The following is an 18,251-nucleotide window of genomic DNA, read 5'->3' as shown; positions in this document are numbered from 1 at the left end:
CTATTGCTTTGCTTTAGGGCTACTTTGATGTGTGTAGGTTGTGGCTGTTTATTTTGACTAGTGTCTTTAGCGTGTCACACTTACAAAGATGTAGGGTATGTTCACATTACCACTAATTCTGCCTCCAGCATTAGCCACGATCCATATCGATTCTGTAGTTTGTTGGCAAACACTGCTGTTTGGTGTGTCCCCCGCACTCCCCCCAAAAAACCAGTTTCAGTACAGCTAGAAAACCAAATGCAGAGGAAACAGTGAAGCAAAATTTGAGACAGCTGTTGCACATGTGCAGATGACAACTTTGTGAATAGGAGTTTCAGTAGTAGGCGGTTTGTAGGGGCAGGGAAACCAAAATGGTGTTGTGTGTTGGGCAAAGACATTCTTCTGATGTGAACAACACAGTGCTTAAAATGCAGTTTGTGGGGGAAATGACCTTGCTGTTTTAAGCTTCTAATGTGAGCATACCCGTATTTTGGAATGTGTTGCCGAAACTGCTATGGCCAGGGATTTTTCCGTATTCTTTCTTCCATATTCAGAACGCCACTTTGTGGAAAAACCCACGGAACATTCCAGGCACTGGAAAATTCCACATACCTGTGCTGATGTTTCCAATACCCTGCCTGCCTCTATTCACCAAGCTCTACTATCTTGAAATGTCTGCATTTTTTCTTGTGATCTGTCCTCACTTTCAGCATTCTTCCACTGAGCTCTTAACTTGGGTGTGGGCCAAGAATGGCTTTCAGGAAAAATATATATCGTGCATTTGAATTTTGAAGAGAGCAAAATCCTGGAACGTTCAGTGTTTGGAGTGGGGGTGGGGAATCAACGTATTGCAAGAGCTTTCTATCTACTTTTTATGGTTTTAATAAAGCAAGATACATGCTGCCTCAGTCATGAAATCTCTCTCCTTCCTTACACCTAGCCACCCTCCCTGACTGGGGAACATTGTGATCTGGACTTCATGAGTGCAGCAGGGGGTGGGGGGTGGGGTGGGCTGGTGGGAGGAAAGGCTTTGCTGTGTGCCAATCTTATGGTTCTGAATCCAAACTCAAATATGCTCCATGATCTTGTATGAAAAAGGGATTGGGGCTCCAAGCACCCCCCGGCAATGTTTTATTGCAGATGTATTCTGCAACATGTTTCCCCTCCCAAATGCAGCCATACTTTGGTTTTTGAATGCATGCCTTGTGACTCAAACGTCTTGGCTCCCGAATGCCGCAAACCTGGAAGTGAGTGTTCCGGTTTGCAAACTTTTTTCCGGAAGCCGAACGTCCGAATTGGCTTCTAATTGAGTGCAGGAAGCTCCTGCAGCCTGTCGGAAGCCGTGCCTTGGTTTTCCAATGTTTTTGGAAGTCGAACGGATTTCTGGAACAGATTTGTTCAAGAACCAAGGTATGACTGTACTTTTTATTGTTTTTTCCAGCTACATATAAAATGAAGTGCATAAATTTTAAATACTGGAGTGACAGGGCCAAAGAAAAACAAGAAATGGTAAATAAAAGAAAAATGCAAAATTAACATTGATGGAATATGCAAATTCTAACACTTATGACATGATGATGTGTGTGTGGGGGGGAGAAATATCAAAACAAGCAGGTTGATTCAGGTGGCATTAGATTACGTAACCCTCTCCAAAGTGATAGCTGAGCAATGGTGGGGGAATAATTGTTGAATGTTTGTTTGCATAACCTAGAAACAGGAACCAAACCGCATCAAAACGATCTGTCTTCAAAGTGCCACAGCCTTACTATATTATTATTAGTATTATTTATTAAATTTCTATACTGCTCTTCCTCTGAGGATCACAGGAAGGTTTACAACATAAAAACACAAAAATACATGACATACTAATGAACAAACACAATACCCACCCTCCAATTGCAAGAGTAGAGTGTTTAGCTCCTTAGTCTGCACTGTGCTATATGCTTATAATAGTGCTATAACAAATGATGCTATAATAAAGGAGTTAGTCTCCTTTAGTAGCAGTTGTGCGAATCTGTCATGGTTTCTCCATCCTACCATGTCACTGCTGTCCAGAGAAGGGTACAGCCTGTCCAGGAAACTTTGCCCAGAACATTTGTGGCATGAGAAGTTCCAGGATTTCAGCTGGAAGTTGCAAGATATGCATAGCTGTCAACTTACCGATTTGAAAATAAGGGACCAGCAGGCTCGAAAATAAGGGATCAGCAGCCAAAATAACGGATCAACAATTACTTTGATAAAATACATATTTTGTTGCATGCAAATGACTTTAGATACCTATTAGGTCCTATAAATTACCATATAGCATATATTCAACACAAAAAAACAGCAACAATTTGTTGTTGACAAAGCACAGCTGGACATAGAAAGGGCCCCATTACCTTCAGTAGCTTATTTAAGGGACATAATCAATAAGGGACAGCAGCGGGACATGGCCCTGGGATAAGGGACTGTCCCGCCAAATAAGGGACGTTTGACAGCTATGAAGATATGCACTACCTGAAAGTTCTCTTTCAAACCAAAGACACCTGACAGTCGGGGACTCTTGCGTGACAAGCTGCTTCCTCCAGCCTGTTCTTGCAGGACTGAACCTGCCAAGGGTTCCTTTCACATGGACTCCAGAGATTTTTGCACCCACTGTTCATATCTGGTTCTGGGATTGTAAGGGGCTGTTAGCAGGGAGACGGGAAAGGGACATTGCATCTTGGTTATCTTGGCATCCATCTGGCATTGACAAATTGGCATTGCAAATCTGCCTCGGGGAGCTAGGACTACAGGGACATTTCCCTTTCCAAAACAAATGCCTTTCTTGTGAAGGACAGCGAGATGATCCAATGTGGGAACGGCTAAGAGTTAGCCCTGCCCCTCAGCTTGCCTATATAAAGGGAGCTCTCCAGGACTGACCCTGCTGACTCTCCCACTCTGCATTGCTTCCTGCGGACAGAAAGAACCATGACTACTTACTCCAGCCGCAGCCAGTCCTTCTCTGGAGGGATCCAGGGTTCCCGAGGGGGGAGCCTGCGTAGCCTAGTCAGGTCTCCGACAGCATCGAGCATCTATGGGGGCACCCCAGCAAAGAACGGCCTGGCCTGGCGCTACGCGCAGAGCGGTGCGGAGGCGAACATCTTTGACATGAACGAAAAGGGCACCATGCAGAATCTGAACGACCGCCTGGCTGCCTATCTGGAAAGGGTGAGTAGGTGGAGTTTCCGAGCAGGGAAAATGGGTGCTGAGAACTGGCTTGATTTCTAAAGGGGACCCTGTTGCTCCGTCTGTGTTGGCAGCTGTACCACAGAGCCGGCCCTGCCATTGGCAGAGTGAGACATGTGCCTCGGGGCAGCTGACATTAGGTGCACGAAAGGGCAGGGAATTGCTACTTATTTTATTTAGATCATTACAGCTTCACTCCCAGGGAGAGGAGCTCTTGTGGTGCTAAAACAACTTGGCCACTTTGCACCTTGACTTAAGCATCATTTGCTGTTCTGCCTCAGGCAATAAAACAGCTTGGCTTGGGCTGGATCTGCTTTGCCATCTTCCCTGGAAGAAAACCCCAAATTCACACACTCAGCATTCAGCAACTGTTTCAGAAATGTCAAACGTTTGCAAATGCAGTCAGTTCAACACTGTGAGATTCTTCAATAAATAACGGGGGGGGGGGGGGGAATATTTTGCCAAATGGAATTGCTTTATAACAAGTTTAGGCTCCCTACCATTCTCTAAATCCAACATAATGCATAACTGGGAAACTTGGGAAAATAGGACTTATTCAGTTAGAAAGGCCAAGGACTGAACTGTTAGTGCAAAATGTTATTCCTTTATTGAGATCAGTACATTGCTGGAAGTACTTTTGGGGTTCTATCTATCTATCTATCAATTTTTAAATTTGTATATTGTCATATATCTCTAGTCTCAGAGCAGTTACAACATAAACTGCTTGATTTCTGTGTTAGCTTGTACTTGATTTGGGGGTAGGATTTCCTGGACCCAGTGCATTCCACGTGGTCCCTCCTCCCCAGACTATTGGCAAGAGCTGCTGCTAAATGTGCATATATTAGCTTAGATTAGCCTACCTTACAAGGCTGTTGTTATTTGTACAATGGTACCTCAGGTTAAGAACTTAATTTGTTCTGGAAGTCCGTTCCTAACCTGAAACTGTTCTTAACCTGAGGTACCACTTTAGCTAATGGGGCCTCTCGCTGCCACGTGATTTCTGTTCTTATCCTGAGGTAAAGTTCTTAACCCGAGGTACTATTTCTGGGTTAGCGGAGTCTGTAACCTGAAACATCTGTAACCCGAGGTACCACTGTACTTAATTGATTTCTTACCCACCCTTCACTGTAATGTCTCAGGGCAGGTTGCAGCAATATGAAATAATAATTATTAAAAGCAATTTAACAACAAATCACAGCAGTAGGTAGGATCCTATTGCAAAGATAAAAGTGGAAGGATAACGTACACAATGTTGAGTTCCTGTGTAGAAAAGCAAAATGCAAATATGTAATGTCATTTGCAGCAGCCCCCTTGCTTTAATTGCAATGTTTCGTAGTCCTGACATGTACAGGAATATATACATAAGGCTTCCAACCCTGATAAATCGCAACATGCAATAATAATAATAATACTCTGAATATGTGCAGTTTCAAACTTTGGCGTTTGAATTATCGACTCTCAGCCTAGCCTACCTCACAAGGCTGTTGTGAAGCCTTCAGCTCCCGAGAGTGAAATCAATATCCAAATATAGAACAGGAAGCAAGATATACATGTGATTTCACAACTCTCCGCGAATCACATACACAAACCATTTAGTCATCCTTGACCAACAAAAAAGGATCCTTGTGCTAAAGTACATCCCGCAGAAGATTAAAGCTTTCTGGGAAATGATTTATAATGAAATTAAGAAAGTACTTAAATGTCCTTTTCATAAGAAACCAGAGGCATTTCTTTTGGGTATGGTGGGCCAACTGGTGCCAAGGAGGGACAAGATCTTTTTTATGTATGCCACAACGGCAGCAAGGATTCTACTAGCAAAGTATTGGAAGACACAAGAGCTACCCACGCTGGAAGAATGGCAGGCGAAAGTGATCGACTTTATGGGATTGGCAGAAATGACCGGCAGAATCCGCGACCAGGAGAAAGAAACTGTGGAGGAAGATTGGAAGAAGTTTAAAGTATATCTTAAAAATCGCTATAAAATTGAGGAGTGTTAAAGTGTGAAGGGAAAGGAAGATGTATAATTACAGCTATATTTATTCTTTTTGATTTAATGTGATATTGAAAAGGAGAATAAGTTTAAACTTTAATTGGCTAAAAGAGTTGCTGAAAAATTGTGAAACTAGGATGCGAGGATGCAAAAAGGGGAAGGTATGGGGAAGTCCGAGAAAAGAGGCTTACGAAAAGGAGGTTAAGAAAGTCGGATTTATGTTTTTTGTGTGTGTCTGTTGTTGTATGTATTATTTAGTGTTGTTGTGTCGATAAAATTGGAAAATCAATAAAAAATTATTAAAAAAAAATAAAGTACATCCCGCAGAGATTTTAATTTTCTGCAGCTGTAAGGTGTTTGATTATTTATTTTCTCTTTTCTCTTTTTGCTTATGGTTACTGCATATGAATTAATAACAGCCCAGTCATGACAAGTGGGCCATTAGTGGCTGGGTGAAGGACATTGCATTAGTGACATTTTTCCTAAGTAGGGAAGAAACACCTGGCTTTTATTTCAAGAGAATTACTTTTGAGTAAAACAAACCAAAGCCAGCAAATTCTGTTTATTCTGTAGCGGCAATACATTTTGGGAGTGAACGAAATAATATGGAAATGGGGGAAAGAGCTTAAGCACAGACACCCCCAGGGTCTTCCTCTGTCCAGCATTTGCCTAGCTGCAGTAGCCTCTGCTAGTTTTTCTGCTGCTCTGGGAGGGTCCCCCCTGAGTGCCAGGTGGGGATGGTCTGTATCTCTTGCTCTAATAGCTTAGCAACCACTGTTAAGTGTCCTTAATGACGCTGAAGCCTTAGAGCTGCCTCCACATTTTGTGCTCTAACTTTCTTCAGAGATCTCCAACTGACTTACTTTTTTAAAAAAAATGAAAGTTAAGAATATGGGTCTCCTGTTGGCCCAGGGCCTGGTCCCCGTGAACCTTCTATAACACCCCACCACCGCTGTTGTCCCTGGGTCAGATGTTGTGAATAACCCTCCACGACATTCACAATTCATTCCCTGCTACTATTCTCCATGACCGTCACTTACGGATCTTTTTAAAAAGGCAAGGAACTATACCTTATCATCATTCCCTCTAATATCAAACTTAGGTGGGTCCTGTGCTGATCAGCTTGCAAGCAAAACGAGACCATTAAAAAAGTAAGGCGGTTGTCGTTGTTTTGCATCCTTGGAAGGGTTCCTTAGGTTTGTGGAAGTATGTTTGTTAATTGAGTGAAATAGTTTAAACAACCGGGCAAGGACTTGTGTTCATTAGCTTCCTGGACCTACAGAAAATTGAGAGTATCAACTGAGAAAAGGAAGGTAAAGAAGGAAATTCTCTGTTTACACCCCAAAGCTATTGCAAGCTACAGTGGTACCTTTCGTTAAGTACTTAATTCGTTCCGGAGGTCCGTACTTAATCTGAAACTGTTCTTAACCTGAAGCACCACTTGAGCTAATGGGGACTCCCGCTGCTGCTGCCCCACCGAAGCACGATTTGTGTTCTCATCCTGAAGCAAAGTTCTTAACCTGAAGCACTATTTCTGGGTTAGCGGAGTCTGTAACCTGAAGCGTATGTAACCTGAAGCATATGTAACCCGGAGGTACCACTGTACCCTCTAGTGAGTAGACTGAAAAGTCAAAACAGCTCACAGGAGAGCACAGCTGTCCTCGGTGGGGTTCAGCCAGTGGCGTAGCGTGGGGGGTGCAGGGGGGGTGCCGGCCGCACCGGCTGCAACATCGGGGGGGGGCGCTCGCACTCGCAGCTCTCTGCCCCTACTAAAATCCACGGGTTAGGGGGCGCAAATTACTTGCCTTGCCCCGGGTGCTGACAACCCACGCTACGCCACTGGGTTCAGCAACCCCTTTATTCTGATATCCTCACCACCCTGTTTGATTTCCTCTGCCATATGCTAGGTGCGCTCCCTTGAGGAATCTAACAGTCAGCTAGAGAACAACATCCGGGAGATATACCTCAAGCGAGCATCAACGGAGGCTCCGGATCTGAGCAGCTATTTCAACACCATCACTGACCTGAAGTCTAAGGTACCAGGATGATTGCCATTTCTTCTTCTTCCAAAGGGCAAGAACATCTGTTTTGCATGGAGGAGTTCCTAGATTTAATCCCTGGCATCTCCAGGGATGTGCAAGGTTTTCAGTTGCAAAACAAAACGATTTTGCTTACTGATGGGCTTATTCTTGCACTAACAAAAGTCTGTCCGGGTGGTGGAAACTGACTTGTGCATGGTCAGTATCCAGGCTTGGTTCTTTGGTGGCCTGAAGATCCCCATACCAAGATCTAAGATAGCATTATGGAGACTAACCGACCTCTTTTATCCCTCTGCAGATCCAGCAGGAGACCTTGAACAACGCTGGGCTGCTCTTACAGATCGATAATGCCAAACTCGCTGCTGATGATTTCAGAGTGAAGTAAGGACTCTTCATCCTATCTGCCTCTTTCTGTCCATCATGCATATACAGTAATAGCCAAGGCAACACGATGACCAAATAAAATGATACAATATCAATATACACTCTTTATATAATATGAAATATATGAAATCACATAAACAGAAAACTTACAAAGCTCTGAAAGCCACAGAATATGCACTCTTAATGGATTCTCTTGAAAACATAAAACCAAATAAATGTAAGTCTTATAAGTCTCTGAAAGTCTTTGTAGACTATGCAAGTCTCTGAAAGAAGCAATGTAACATAACTTTATGACCACTGCTCCATAGCAATTGTTGTTATACTTTTTTCCCTTCACCATATACAGTGGTACCTCAGGTTAAGTACTTAATTCGTTCTGGAGGTCTGTTCTTAACCTGAAACTGTTCTTAACCTGTGGTACCACTTTAGCTAATGGGGCCTCCTGCTGCTGCCACACCGCTGGAGCACGATTTCTCTTCTCATCCTGAAGCAAAGTTCTTAACCTGAGGTACTATTTCTGGGTTAGCGGAGTCTATAACCTGAAGCGTATGTAACCTGAAGCGTATGTAACCCGAGGTACCACTGTAGATGGGTTTTTGAAGCATTTCTGTATCCTTCTGCTGTGCTGAAGAAGAATTCCACGAAACAGTAGGTATATCCGGAATCACTGTTCACAACGTCTGTTTGCGAACTACTTCGGCTGCGTTGGACACCATAAACAAAGCTTTTCAGCCTGTTTTCACCAGATAAGAATATGTTACATTGCTTCTTTCAGAGACTTGCATAGTCTTCAAAGACTTTCAGAGACTTATAAGACTTATGTTTATTTGGTTTATGTTTTCAAGAGAATCCATTAAGAGTGCATATTTTGTGACTTTCAGAGATCCGTAAGTTTTCTGTTTATGTGATTTCATATATTTCATATTATAGAAAGAGTGTATATTGATATCGGATCATTGTATTTGGTCATCGTGTTGCCTTGGCTATTACTGACTATTATTTGCAACACAGGGGTTAAATTGTTTGGTTACACATCATGCATATACAGCATCATGCATATACACCCTGGGGTGCCTTGAATGATGGTCAGGGGTGCTGCAGGCAACACTGGCCTCTGTCCCTCTTTCTTCCCTCCCTCCTCTGATGCCCTCTTGCGTCTCTGTCTCCCAAAGGCTTGCACAGCTGTTGGTTGCAGCAGCCCTGGTTACAAGCTCCAAAGGTCAGGGAGTATGGTCAGTGTAATGGTTCTAGGGGTTGCTCGTGCGTAAATCGGCGCCACACCTGGCTGGGTTGCCTGAGTGAACCCTTTCTGTCCGGACAGCCACTCGCCCATGGCTGTCTCAATCGCTGGCAGAATCCGTCAGTGGGCGTTTCTTGAACTTCTTCCAGCAAAGAAGCTCTTTGATGCCTAGTCTCCGCCCACTCTCCCTGCGTGGAAGCCTTCTGTGCAGGGAGGGTGTGGGCAGCGGAGGACCCGTGCTCTCCCCGCTGGTCCCTGGCGAGAAGTCATGGAGCCACCTCACCGATTCCCCCATCTGCCCCCCTTCTCCACTGGTGCTACGCTGATTTCCTTCCCCAGAAGATGGGCTGCTTCTCTCCCTCCCAGGATGCTCTCCGGAATCCCTCTGGAGCCCTCCCTCTCCCTCTGGCTCCGATGGCAGTTCCCTGACAGTCAGGGAGTAGAAATAAAATGAAAAATGAAACAAATTGGCTGCACTGTTTACCCCACATCCCCGTAGGGTCAACTACCCAGCTAATGACATGTATCAGCCCTGGGCCTTGAAAGATGGGAAGGATCTGCTGCCATAAAGGCTACACAGAGGCACAAGTTAAAAAGAGGTTTTCCTTCTTAGAATTTTCCTTATTCTATAGCAATTTATCCAGCTTAATAAAAACTTCAAGATGCTGAAAAGTCACCATCGGGGAAAAAGAAAGATGATCCACGTTGCTGTTGGTTAAGGCTGAACAGCAGATTTAGGACCCCTCCAGATTTAGGGAGGTTGTATGGTTACTAATCTCCTTGGCTCAGGGGTCGCATAACTCCATCCCCTCCAAAATTTCTCCGATGGAAATAGGGACGTCCTAAGGAAAAGCGGGACATTCCAGGATCAAATCAGAAACTGGGACGGTTTCTGAAAATCTGGGACTGTCCCTGGAAAATAGGGACACTTGGAGGTCCTGAGATTAGGGGCTCTCACAACAACAACAACAACAACAACAACAACAACAACAAACAACAACAACTTATTAATACCCCGCCCATCTGGCTGGATTTCCCCAGCCACTCTGGGCAGTTTCCAAGAAAATATTAAAAAGAGACAGCACAACCAGAACCTCAAGCATTGTCCCAGCACACCCTCAGTTATGTGGTTTTTCAGAGCCTTGGCTGGAAAAATGCTGCACAGCCCCTATTTGCCCACTTCAGGTTGGAAACAGAGGCGGCCATACGGCAGTCCGTGGAGGGGGACTTCGGTGGGCTGCGCAAGGCCCTGGAGGAACTCAACACCAGCCGGGCTACCTTGCAGGTGCAAGTGGACAACCTCCAAGAGGAACTGGCCTACCTCAAGAGGAACCACAAGGAGGTGAGAGCTGGGTGGGCGTAGGGACTCAGGAACAGCAGGGCCTGCACACGAGCAGCGGGAAGCTTTTTCAACCATTCTGAGAGCCGCATGCCAGCGGTGGTTGAAGCCAGAGGCAACAGCGGAGAAAGCAATGGACACAGATTTCACCTTTGCTCCCACCGAGTCTCTGCCCTTTTATTTATTTATTTATTTACTTACTATACCGCTTTATATTTTAAAGAAAAATCTCAAAGCGGTTTACAGCATATTAAAAGATCAATAAAACAACCCGAAGAAAGTCAACTATAGAGTATACAGTCGAAACAACATAATTAATAGAAGACTAGAATATTATCTTAAAGATTTCAAAATAAAACATTACAAAGGAGGTCAACTACAGAGTACATATTTAACACAAAGTTAACACAAAAAACTTAAACATTTCAAAAAACACACAACGACACTGCTAAGTGAAGTCACTGCACGTTTTAAACAGCATAATTAACAAGAGAATAAAATATTATCATAAGCAAGACACGGCTGTTTGGCAGGCACAAAAAGATGGGGCAAAAGAATCCATTAGTTAGGCTTTGTTGTCAGGCATGGCAACATCCCTCTGGTCTCACCAGGGGCCTCTTTGGTAGAGCTGGTGAGTGTGGGCCTCACCCCCTAGGCCAGGTGGAAAGGGCCTTGCAGGGAGCAGCCTTCAAGACTCACAGCCCTTCCTGGCTTCTGGCTGGTTCCCCATGGATGTGCCTACTCGCCTCTCTTCTCGCCCCACAGGAGGTGACCTCTCTCCAGGGGAGGCTGGGGGGCACCGTCAACGTGGAAGTGGACTCCATGCCTGGCGCCGACCTGCAGAAAGTGCTGGCTGAGATCCGAGACCAGTATGAGGACGTCACGGAGAAGAACCGCCGGGAAGCCGAGGCGTTGCACAAGTCCCAGGTTAGGCGCGGCGCGGCGAGGAGAGATGGTCAAACGGCTCAGGGGCAAAAGCTGGCGGCTTGCTGATGGGATGTATTTGCACGTAAATATTCAGCCTATGCCAACCTGGTGCCCTCTGGATGTTGCTGAGCAACAGCCCCTATCATCCATGACTAGAAAGGCATGGATTTAGCATCCTTTTTAAGGAAGTGTTGGGACGCGGGTGGTGCTGTGGGTTTAAACCACAGAGCCTAGGACTTGCCAATCAGAAGGTCGGTGGTTCGAATCCCCGCGACGGGGTGAGCTCCCATTGATCTGTCCCTGCTCTTGCCCACCTAGCAGTTCAAAAGCATGTCAAAGTGCAAGTAGATAAATAGGTACTGCTCCGGCAGGAAGGTAAACGGCGTTTCCGTGCACTGCTCTGGTTCGCCAGAAAGTGGCTTAGTCATGCTGGCCACATGACCCGGAAGCTGTATGCCGGCTCCCTCGGCCAATAAAGCGAGATGAGCGCGCAACCCCAGAGTCGGCCACGACTGGACCTAATGGTCAGGGGTCCCTTTACCTTTTACCTTACCTTAAGGAAGTGTAGTTCTGTTCCAAAACAACATGGCATACTTTTCCCTTCCAGAAATCTAGCTGGCAAGAACATCTTGTTTTCTTTCTGTGCAGCTTTTAGGGATGAAGTTCAGAGTGGGCTTCTACTGGCAGGAATGGCAAGACCTCGTGATTCCATGACCTTCAGATCTGATTCAGGATCTGTTTCCATTTCTGGAAGATAAGAGTAGCAACGTCATGTGCTGAAGCCTTCTCCAGCTTCCTTTTCTGTGCTTTGACATTTACATATTTGAATGCTGAGCATTCAAATAACTTCCCCCTCCTTCCTACGCCTCCCAAAGTTTCTGGTCCTTATTGAGTTGAAGCTTAAGAATGTTTGGGCAGTGCCCACTGTTTGGAAAAATCTCAGATGCTGAAGGAAGGAAGGGCTGACAGGGTTGGTGCATAACATAAGTTTAAGCGCTCTGCATTTGGTTTCCTGCATTGTTCCCTGGGAGCAAAATTAAGAACATCAATACAGAGAAAGAAACACATACAAATGCATTTAATTTGCATTGTCTATTTAGTCTCAGGAATGTTGGGGAGATGGGTTGGCTTGGAATGCTGAATTACTCTGCCATTTTTAAAAAATACGCTGAATTAACATTGATGCAGAATTTTGGTTTGATTAAAAACAACACCATCCGTCCAGCTGTCCGGCTGGAAAAGGATGCGGGAAGGTCGCACCAGAAATGAGGACTTTTTCTGTCTTGCAGATGGATGCACTCAACCAGGAGGTTGCTGTCAGCCACGAAGCTCTGCAGGCAGCTCAGCAGAAGATCACGGAGCTCAGACGCCTGGCTCAGGCCTTGGAGATTGAGCTGCAGTCTCTCCGCAGCATGGTCAGTACCAGCCACTTCCCCATGCTGCCAAGAGGCTGCGCATCGGAAAGCATCGCCAGAGTGATGTGGATTCCGTGGTTGCTTATGTTTGCCAACGATTTTGGAAATCTCTGTTTTCGCTTCCTCTTTTTTTTTTAACTAACGCAAAATCAAGTTATGGCCCTAAAGTCTGCTATCACAGCCTCAACTGTCTATGTGCAATTTGGGTGTGCGAATGTGTGCATTGAACAGAGTTCCCAGTTAGGAGAGAGATAGAGAGAGACAGAACTCCAGCACACTGTATATTTCTTAGTCTGTGTCAGGCTTGAGGAATCCTCTCCCTCCCTGCTGATGGTACCAAGAGGCAGGGAGGAAACAAGAAGGTTCTTACGTATGATTTATTCAGTCATCACGCTAAAGACAAATAATTCTAGTCATTCCTCCTTAATGGAGTTGCTCACACTGAGCTCCTCCCCCTTACCCCTCTAGCAACAACACCTGCTTCTATGGTGTCCATCCGGGGACAATTGTCTCTCACTCTTTGTTCTTGCCCCCTTCATGAACTCTAGGTTGGTGGGGTTTTTTTTTGGGGGGGGGCGGTCAGTTATGTTGTCCAGAGACGTGTCAGTTAGCTGCTCTGGTTCCCCTCCACGTTCTCCTAACTCTGCCTAACTCTGCCATTCACCTATCTCTGAGCTGTTATCTCCCTCCAAACCCTTCTGTAAATCAAGACTGCCTTCCTTCTCTCTGGAAGCTACAGGAGAAGGGGGTGAGGAGATCCCTCACCCTTCTTCCTCCTCTTCAGCCCAGTCCCTGACAGCCTGTCCCCCATGGCTAGGGAACACATAATTTAATTCGCACAATGTATGCGGGTCCCAGAAGGTGCCTTGGCACAGAATTTAGGCAACTTTGGGGAAGTGATTTGGTTTTGGAGAAGGAGAGTCGTCCGTCATATGTTCCCTTGTAAGCATGATAGGAGTGTGCAACCATTCATGTGTCCCTATAACTTTGGACACCAGAGATCGGTTGGAGTTCTGTGGTGCTCTCAAGCCCTGAGTGCCTTGCAGGAAAGACAGGATATATAATTGAGATAACAAAAGGATTCAGCCAAGGCACCTGGCCATCTGCTTGGGACTTTCACAAAGCAACTTTGAAATATACTCAGAGTCGAGAGTGGATCTCATGCTCTTTATTCAGCTCATAGTGGTGAGGAGGAATGAATGTCCCCTCAAAGTATCTGCTTTATATACATTATTTACAGAATGGGCTGCAGGTGATTGGCTAATTCCGGAATTCTCCTGTAGGCCAATCAGGTTGTGGATTCACTTCCATCTGGAGCCGGATTGGGTGGCTCCTGCAGACCAATCATACTGCTGCATTGTTCTAGGACCAATCAGACTGCTGCGTTTTGGATCCTATTCAACTCAGTACATAACAAACTTCCTTCTTTGTTTCCAGAAAGTGGCCCTGGAAGGTTCCCTGGCCGAGACCGAATCCCGCTACGGGATAGAGATCTCGCGCCTGCGTGATCTCGTGAGCGCCAGGGAGGCCGAGCTGTTCCAGCTCAGATCTGATGCCCAGAACCAAGCGGAGGACTACAAGCGACTGATGGACATCAAGAACAGGCTGGAGCAGGAGATTGCTACCTATCGGCACCTCCTTGAAGGGTATGAGGATATGAGGGTGGGGAACACAAACAAGGGTCCGTCTCCCTGGACCTGCTGGTCACCATCCCTTATATTTCTGAAGTTCAGGGATGAGGGTAGATCTTTATGTCACCGAAACAGGAGCCCCCCCATGCAAGAGGGAGGTAGCAGCAGGTTCAGGGGAACTCCAGGGTTGGAAGAAGTGCAAAAGATCTTTAGGGGAAACTAGCCTTAAGGCGATTCCAAGCCTTTGGGATCTTTTAACTGACCCAGTGTTCTTTTCTGCTCCCTTTAGGTCAGAGCCTGAGCCACCGCCTACCCCAGGTAAGCACAAAAACTTGGCTTTTAGGGCTGCCCATTAGGGCTGCCCATTTCCCTGCACAATATAAATAAATCAGCCCAGAATGAATCAGATCATAGTAGTCAGTGTTTTTGAAACACCGTCTGCCCACCAGGGGGCAGCATGTCCCCACTCCAAATAGGATGGCAGTGCAATCTCTACCAACCTGGTCTTGCCTGTGAGCATCATATGAGCATCATACCTGGAAGATGCGGGAAGACCATGTTATACAGCCAACCTTAAAAGGCAGCCGTTTCCTTCTGCCAGCCCCTTGCAGTTACACAGTTTAGGACACATGCTGAGATCAGGAGTACGGCAGCACAACGGCTTGAGCAAGGGGGTCAAGCCACACGTCTGTGAAAGGAGAAGAGAAAAACAACAACAAGCCATCAGGCATTGTCTAAGCAGTTTGTCCTGGGGTTGTGTGTGTGTGTGTGTGTGTGTGTGTTGGGGGGTGGGGGTGGGGAATCTTTCCAGACTCTAAAGACAGCCTGACTTGGAACATGAGCCAAAGGGACAGGTCTCTCAATAGCTTCAGTGCACACACTTCTCTGGATTTTGCAACGCAGTTCTCCAGCCAAGCAATGTGTCAGAAGACGCATCTGCGAGGGTGACGCATAGACAGAAATGCACACTGCAGTGGAAATAGCACAAGCCGATGCACTGATCAGAGGATCAGCTTTGCAATAAATAAATAAATTTGTGCATTAGCCAAAATTGCATACAAATGTGCAGATGGCTGGAAGAATTCACACTAAAATGCTGATGGGTTTTCATGAGGACTTAAAAAAGAAAATAAAACTATTCCCCCGCAATTTGACATGGCAATGTGGACAACAACAACAACAACAACAACTCATTATTTATACCCTGCCCACCTGACTGGGTTTCTCCAGCCACTCTAGGTGGCTCCCAACATAATATTTAAAACATGATAAAACATCAAACATTAAAAACCTCCCTGTACAAGGCTGCCTTCAGATGTTTTCTAAAAGTCAGATAGTTGTTTATTTCCTTGACATCTGATGGGAGGGTGTTCCACAGGGTGGGTGCCACTACTGAGAAGGCCCTCTGCCTGGTTCCTGTAGCTTCACTTCTCGCAGGGAGGGAACCACCAGAAGACCCTCGGAGCTGGACCTCTGTGTCCGGGCTGAACGATGGGGGTGGAGACACTCCTTCAGATATACTGGGCCGAAGCTATTTAGGGCTTTGAAGCTCAGCACCAACACTTTGAATTGTGCCCGGAAACGTACTGGGAGCCAATGTAGGTCTTTCAGAACTAGACTTAAGGCTGAAAAAATGAGAAAAAATTAACTTGGCTGTTCTTCCCATCCTTACAGAGCCCTGCTCGAGCCGCCGGGTGAAGACTCTCATTGAAGAGCTGGTGGATGGCAAGGTGGTCTCTTCCCGGGTGGAGGAGGTGGAGCACCAGCTCTGAACAAGGCTGGCTTGGCCACAGAAAGGGCTGGCAGAAGATGGGTGATGGTGGCGGGTGGTCTGGGGCCACGATTCTGCATGACTTTTTCTGCCGAGCTGATTATATACATGCCCAGATTTCTGTCTTCAAATAAAATGAGTCTTTCACTTCTGATGAAGGACCTGCTTTGCTGTGGTTTCTGAGATGGGGTTTGGGGGAGGGCCTTCAAGTCAACATGTAACATTTTCTCCTTTACCTGCACAGCCAGTGTGGTAGTGGTTAAGAGTGGTGGACTCGTAATCTGGTGAACCGGGTTCGCGTCCCCGCTCCTCCACATGCAGCTGCTGGGTGACCTTGGGCCAGTCACACTTCTCTGAAGTCTCTCAGCCCCACTCACCTCACAGAGTGTTTGTTGTGGGGGAGGAAGGGAAAGGAGATTGTTAGCCACTTTGAGACTCCCTAGGGTAGTGATAAAGCGGGATATCAAATCCAAACTCCTCCTCCTCCTCCTCGTCTTCCTCCTCGTCTTCCTCCTCCTCTTCTTCTTCTTCCTGGGTCACTCTCTGGCCCTTTTGACTTCCCAGCTCTCTGGTCCTGTCCCCTCCATTATATTCCACTGCTGTGTTTTTATCTGGGGGTTGGGGACTGCGCCTTGATGATGGAGCACATGGTCTTTGCAGAGGTTCAGTTCCTGATGTCTCCAGGTAGGGAGATGGGAGGGGCTTCTGACTTGAAACCCTGCTATCAGTCCGTGTTGACAATACTGAGCTCGATAGGCCACGGGTCTGACTTGGAATAATGCACCTTCCTGTGACTACCTTTCTTCCATCAACATCACAGGGGAAAGACTATAGGTCCATTGTTGGGCATCTACTTTACACCCAGAATGTCCCGGGTTCAATTCCTGACATTTCCAGGTTAGGCTGGGAGAGACTCCTGCCAGTCAGTGTAAACAATGCTGGGCTGGACGGAGTCACTGATTTTATCTATATTTTTAATTGATATACCACATTGTTGTTTTCGAGTTTAAGATGGAGCTGTTTATGTTTTTTCTCCAACTATAAATGAATAAAAATCAGAACTGGGAAGGGAGAAAGATTCTCCCCTCCCTGCCCCCACTGCTTTATATGTGAATTGGGCAGTCATGTGGTTTAAAGTCTTGTGGCATCTGGCTTGGCTCTCAGTTACTGTAGGTCAGGGAGTAGTTGTTGAACTACGATACTCCGCAGACATCTGAGATCAGTACCTCGCTCCCTGTGCGTCATAGGCAAACCCCAATGTAATTCAGACCATCCTTGGCCATATACTCTTCTTGCCACCAGGTGGCAGTAGAAGCTGCAAAATCCATCCCAGGAACCCGCTCAATCTCTAGGTAATTGAGAGTTTCTCTAGCAGCTGCAGGGGGAACCTGAACTATAACTCCCGCCAGAAAAATAGTCAAAGGCCAGGGATGATGGGATTTGTAGTTCAGCAACATCAGGTCGACCAAAGTTTCCTCGCCCACCAACTGGGATATAACAATGGAGTCTGCACTGCACTTTGCTGCTGCACAGACTTGCAAGGGTTAAAGGTAGTTTCTTTGCAACAAGCTTGGCTTGCAACAGCTGTTCTTTTAACGGGGTAGGTTGGTTTAAAAAGTTTCTCTTTGGGTGGGGGTGGTGGAAGCAACGAAGAGTTCTCTAAAACGTTGCACGATTCCTGCAGCATGAGCTTTTTGTAGGCAAGAACATGACCCCCCTCCCAGTTGGAAGTCACTGCACTGCTAGATGATCCATTCTGAGTCTGTTCCACGTTCAGTGTTCTTAAAGCAGCTAGAAGTTCAAAAACTCATTCCCGGAGAAAAAAATAAGTAGAAATAGAATCCGCGATAGAGTCGTCCTGCTGTTCTATGTGTGGCCACCAGATGGCAGTGCAGCCTGCATGTTAAGGAGGGTGGGGGATGTGCCGATGGAAACCAGGCTGTACCATGGACAGCTCACCATCTAGGGGTGCAATAGGACAAGGAATGCCTCTAGTAAGCTACACCTACGGGACTCAAGCGAGCCAGACTTTCTCAGAGCCAAACAAGACCAGTCAATGGTCTAATAATTCCTTTTCAAAGCAGCTGTTGGGGGAACTCGCATTGCATCGCACCCTCTCCCCTAAATCGCACCCTCTCCCCCCAAGGATTTGCCTTCTGCAACGGAACAAATAGCACTGAGGGGGAAGGCAAGACCCAATTTGGGTGGGCACTCCCCCCAGCTGTTTTTTCAATGATAAAAACCTAAGTTAAAACAGGCAGGACTTCCGATCCTGAGTTCCTTTATTGGTGCTTCAGACACCTAAAAAGTCCATGCCCTCCCTCTG

The 18,251-nt window shown here is 46.2% G+C and overlaps 1 protein-coding gene across 1 annotated transcript; it reads left to right on the top strand.

The window, feature by feature from the left end:
- Positions 1-2,228: 2,228 nt before the first annotated feature.
- LOC310829834 (keratin, type I cytoskeletal 17-like) lies at positions 2,229-16,083 on the top strand. The gene is made up of 9 exons (XM_083708843.1): positions 2,229-3,171; positions 7,087-7,215; positions 7,517-7,599; positions 10,028-10,184; positions 10,947-11,108; positions 12,398-12,523; positions 13,961-14,169; positions 14,444-14,472; positions 15,829-16,083. The coding sequence occupies exons 1-9, from the start codon at positions 2,932-2,934 to the stop codon at positions 15,924-15,926; spliced, it is 1,233 nt and encodes a 410-aa protein (XP_083564969.1). The 5' UTR covers positions 2,229-2,931; the 3' UTR covers positions 15,927-16,083.
- Positions 16,084-18,251: the final 2,168 nt, after the last annotated feature.

Source organism: Podarcis gaigeae, assembly GCF_964106915.1.
Source record: "Podarcis gaigeae genome assembly, chromosome: 13".
Lineage (NCBI taxonomy): Eukaryota > Metazoa > Chordata > Lepidosauria > Squamata > Lacertidae > Podarcis > Podarcis gaigeae.
The sequence above is the reverse complement of the archived record's forward strand: the minus strand, read 5'-3'. Positions and strand labels throughout refer to the sequence as shown.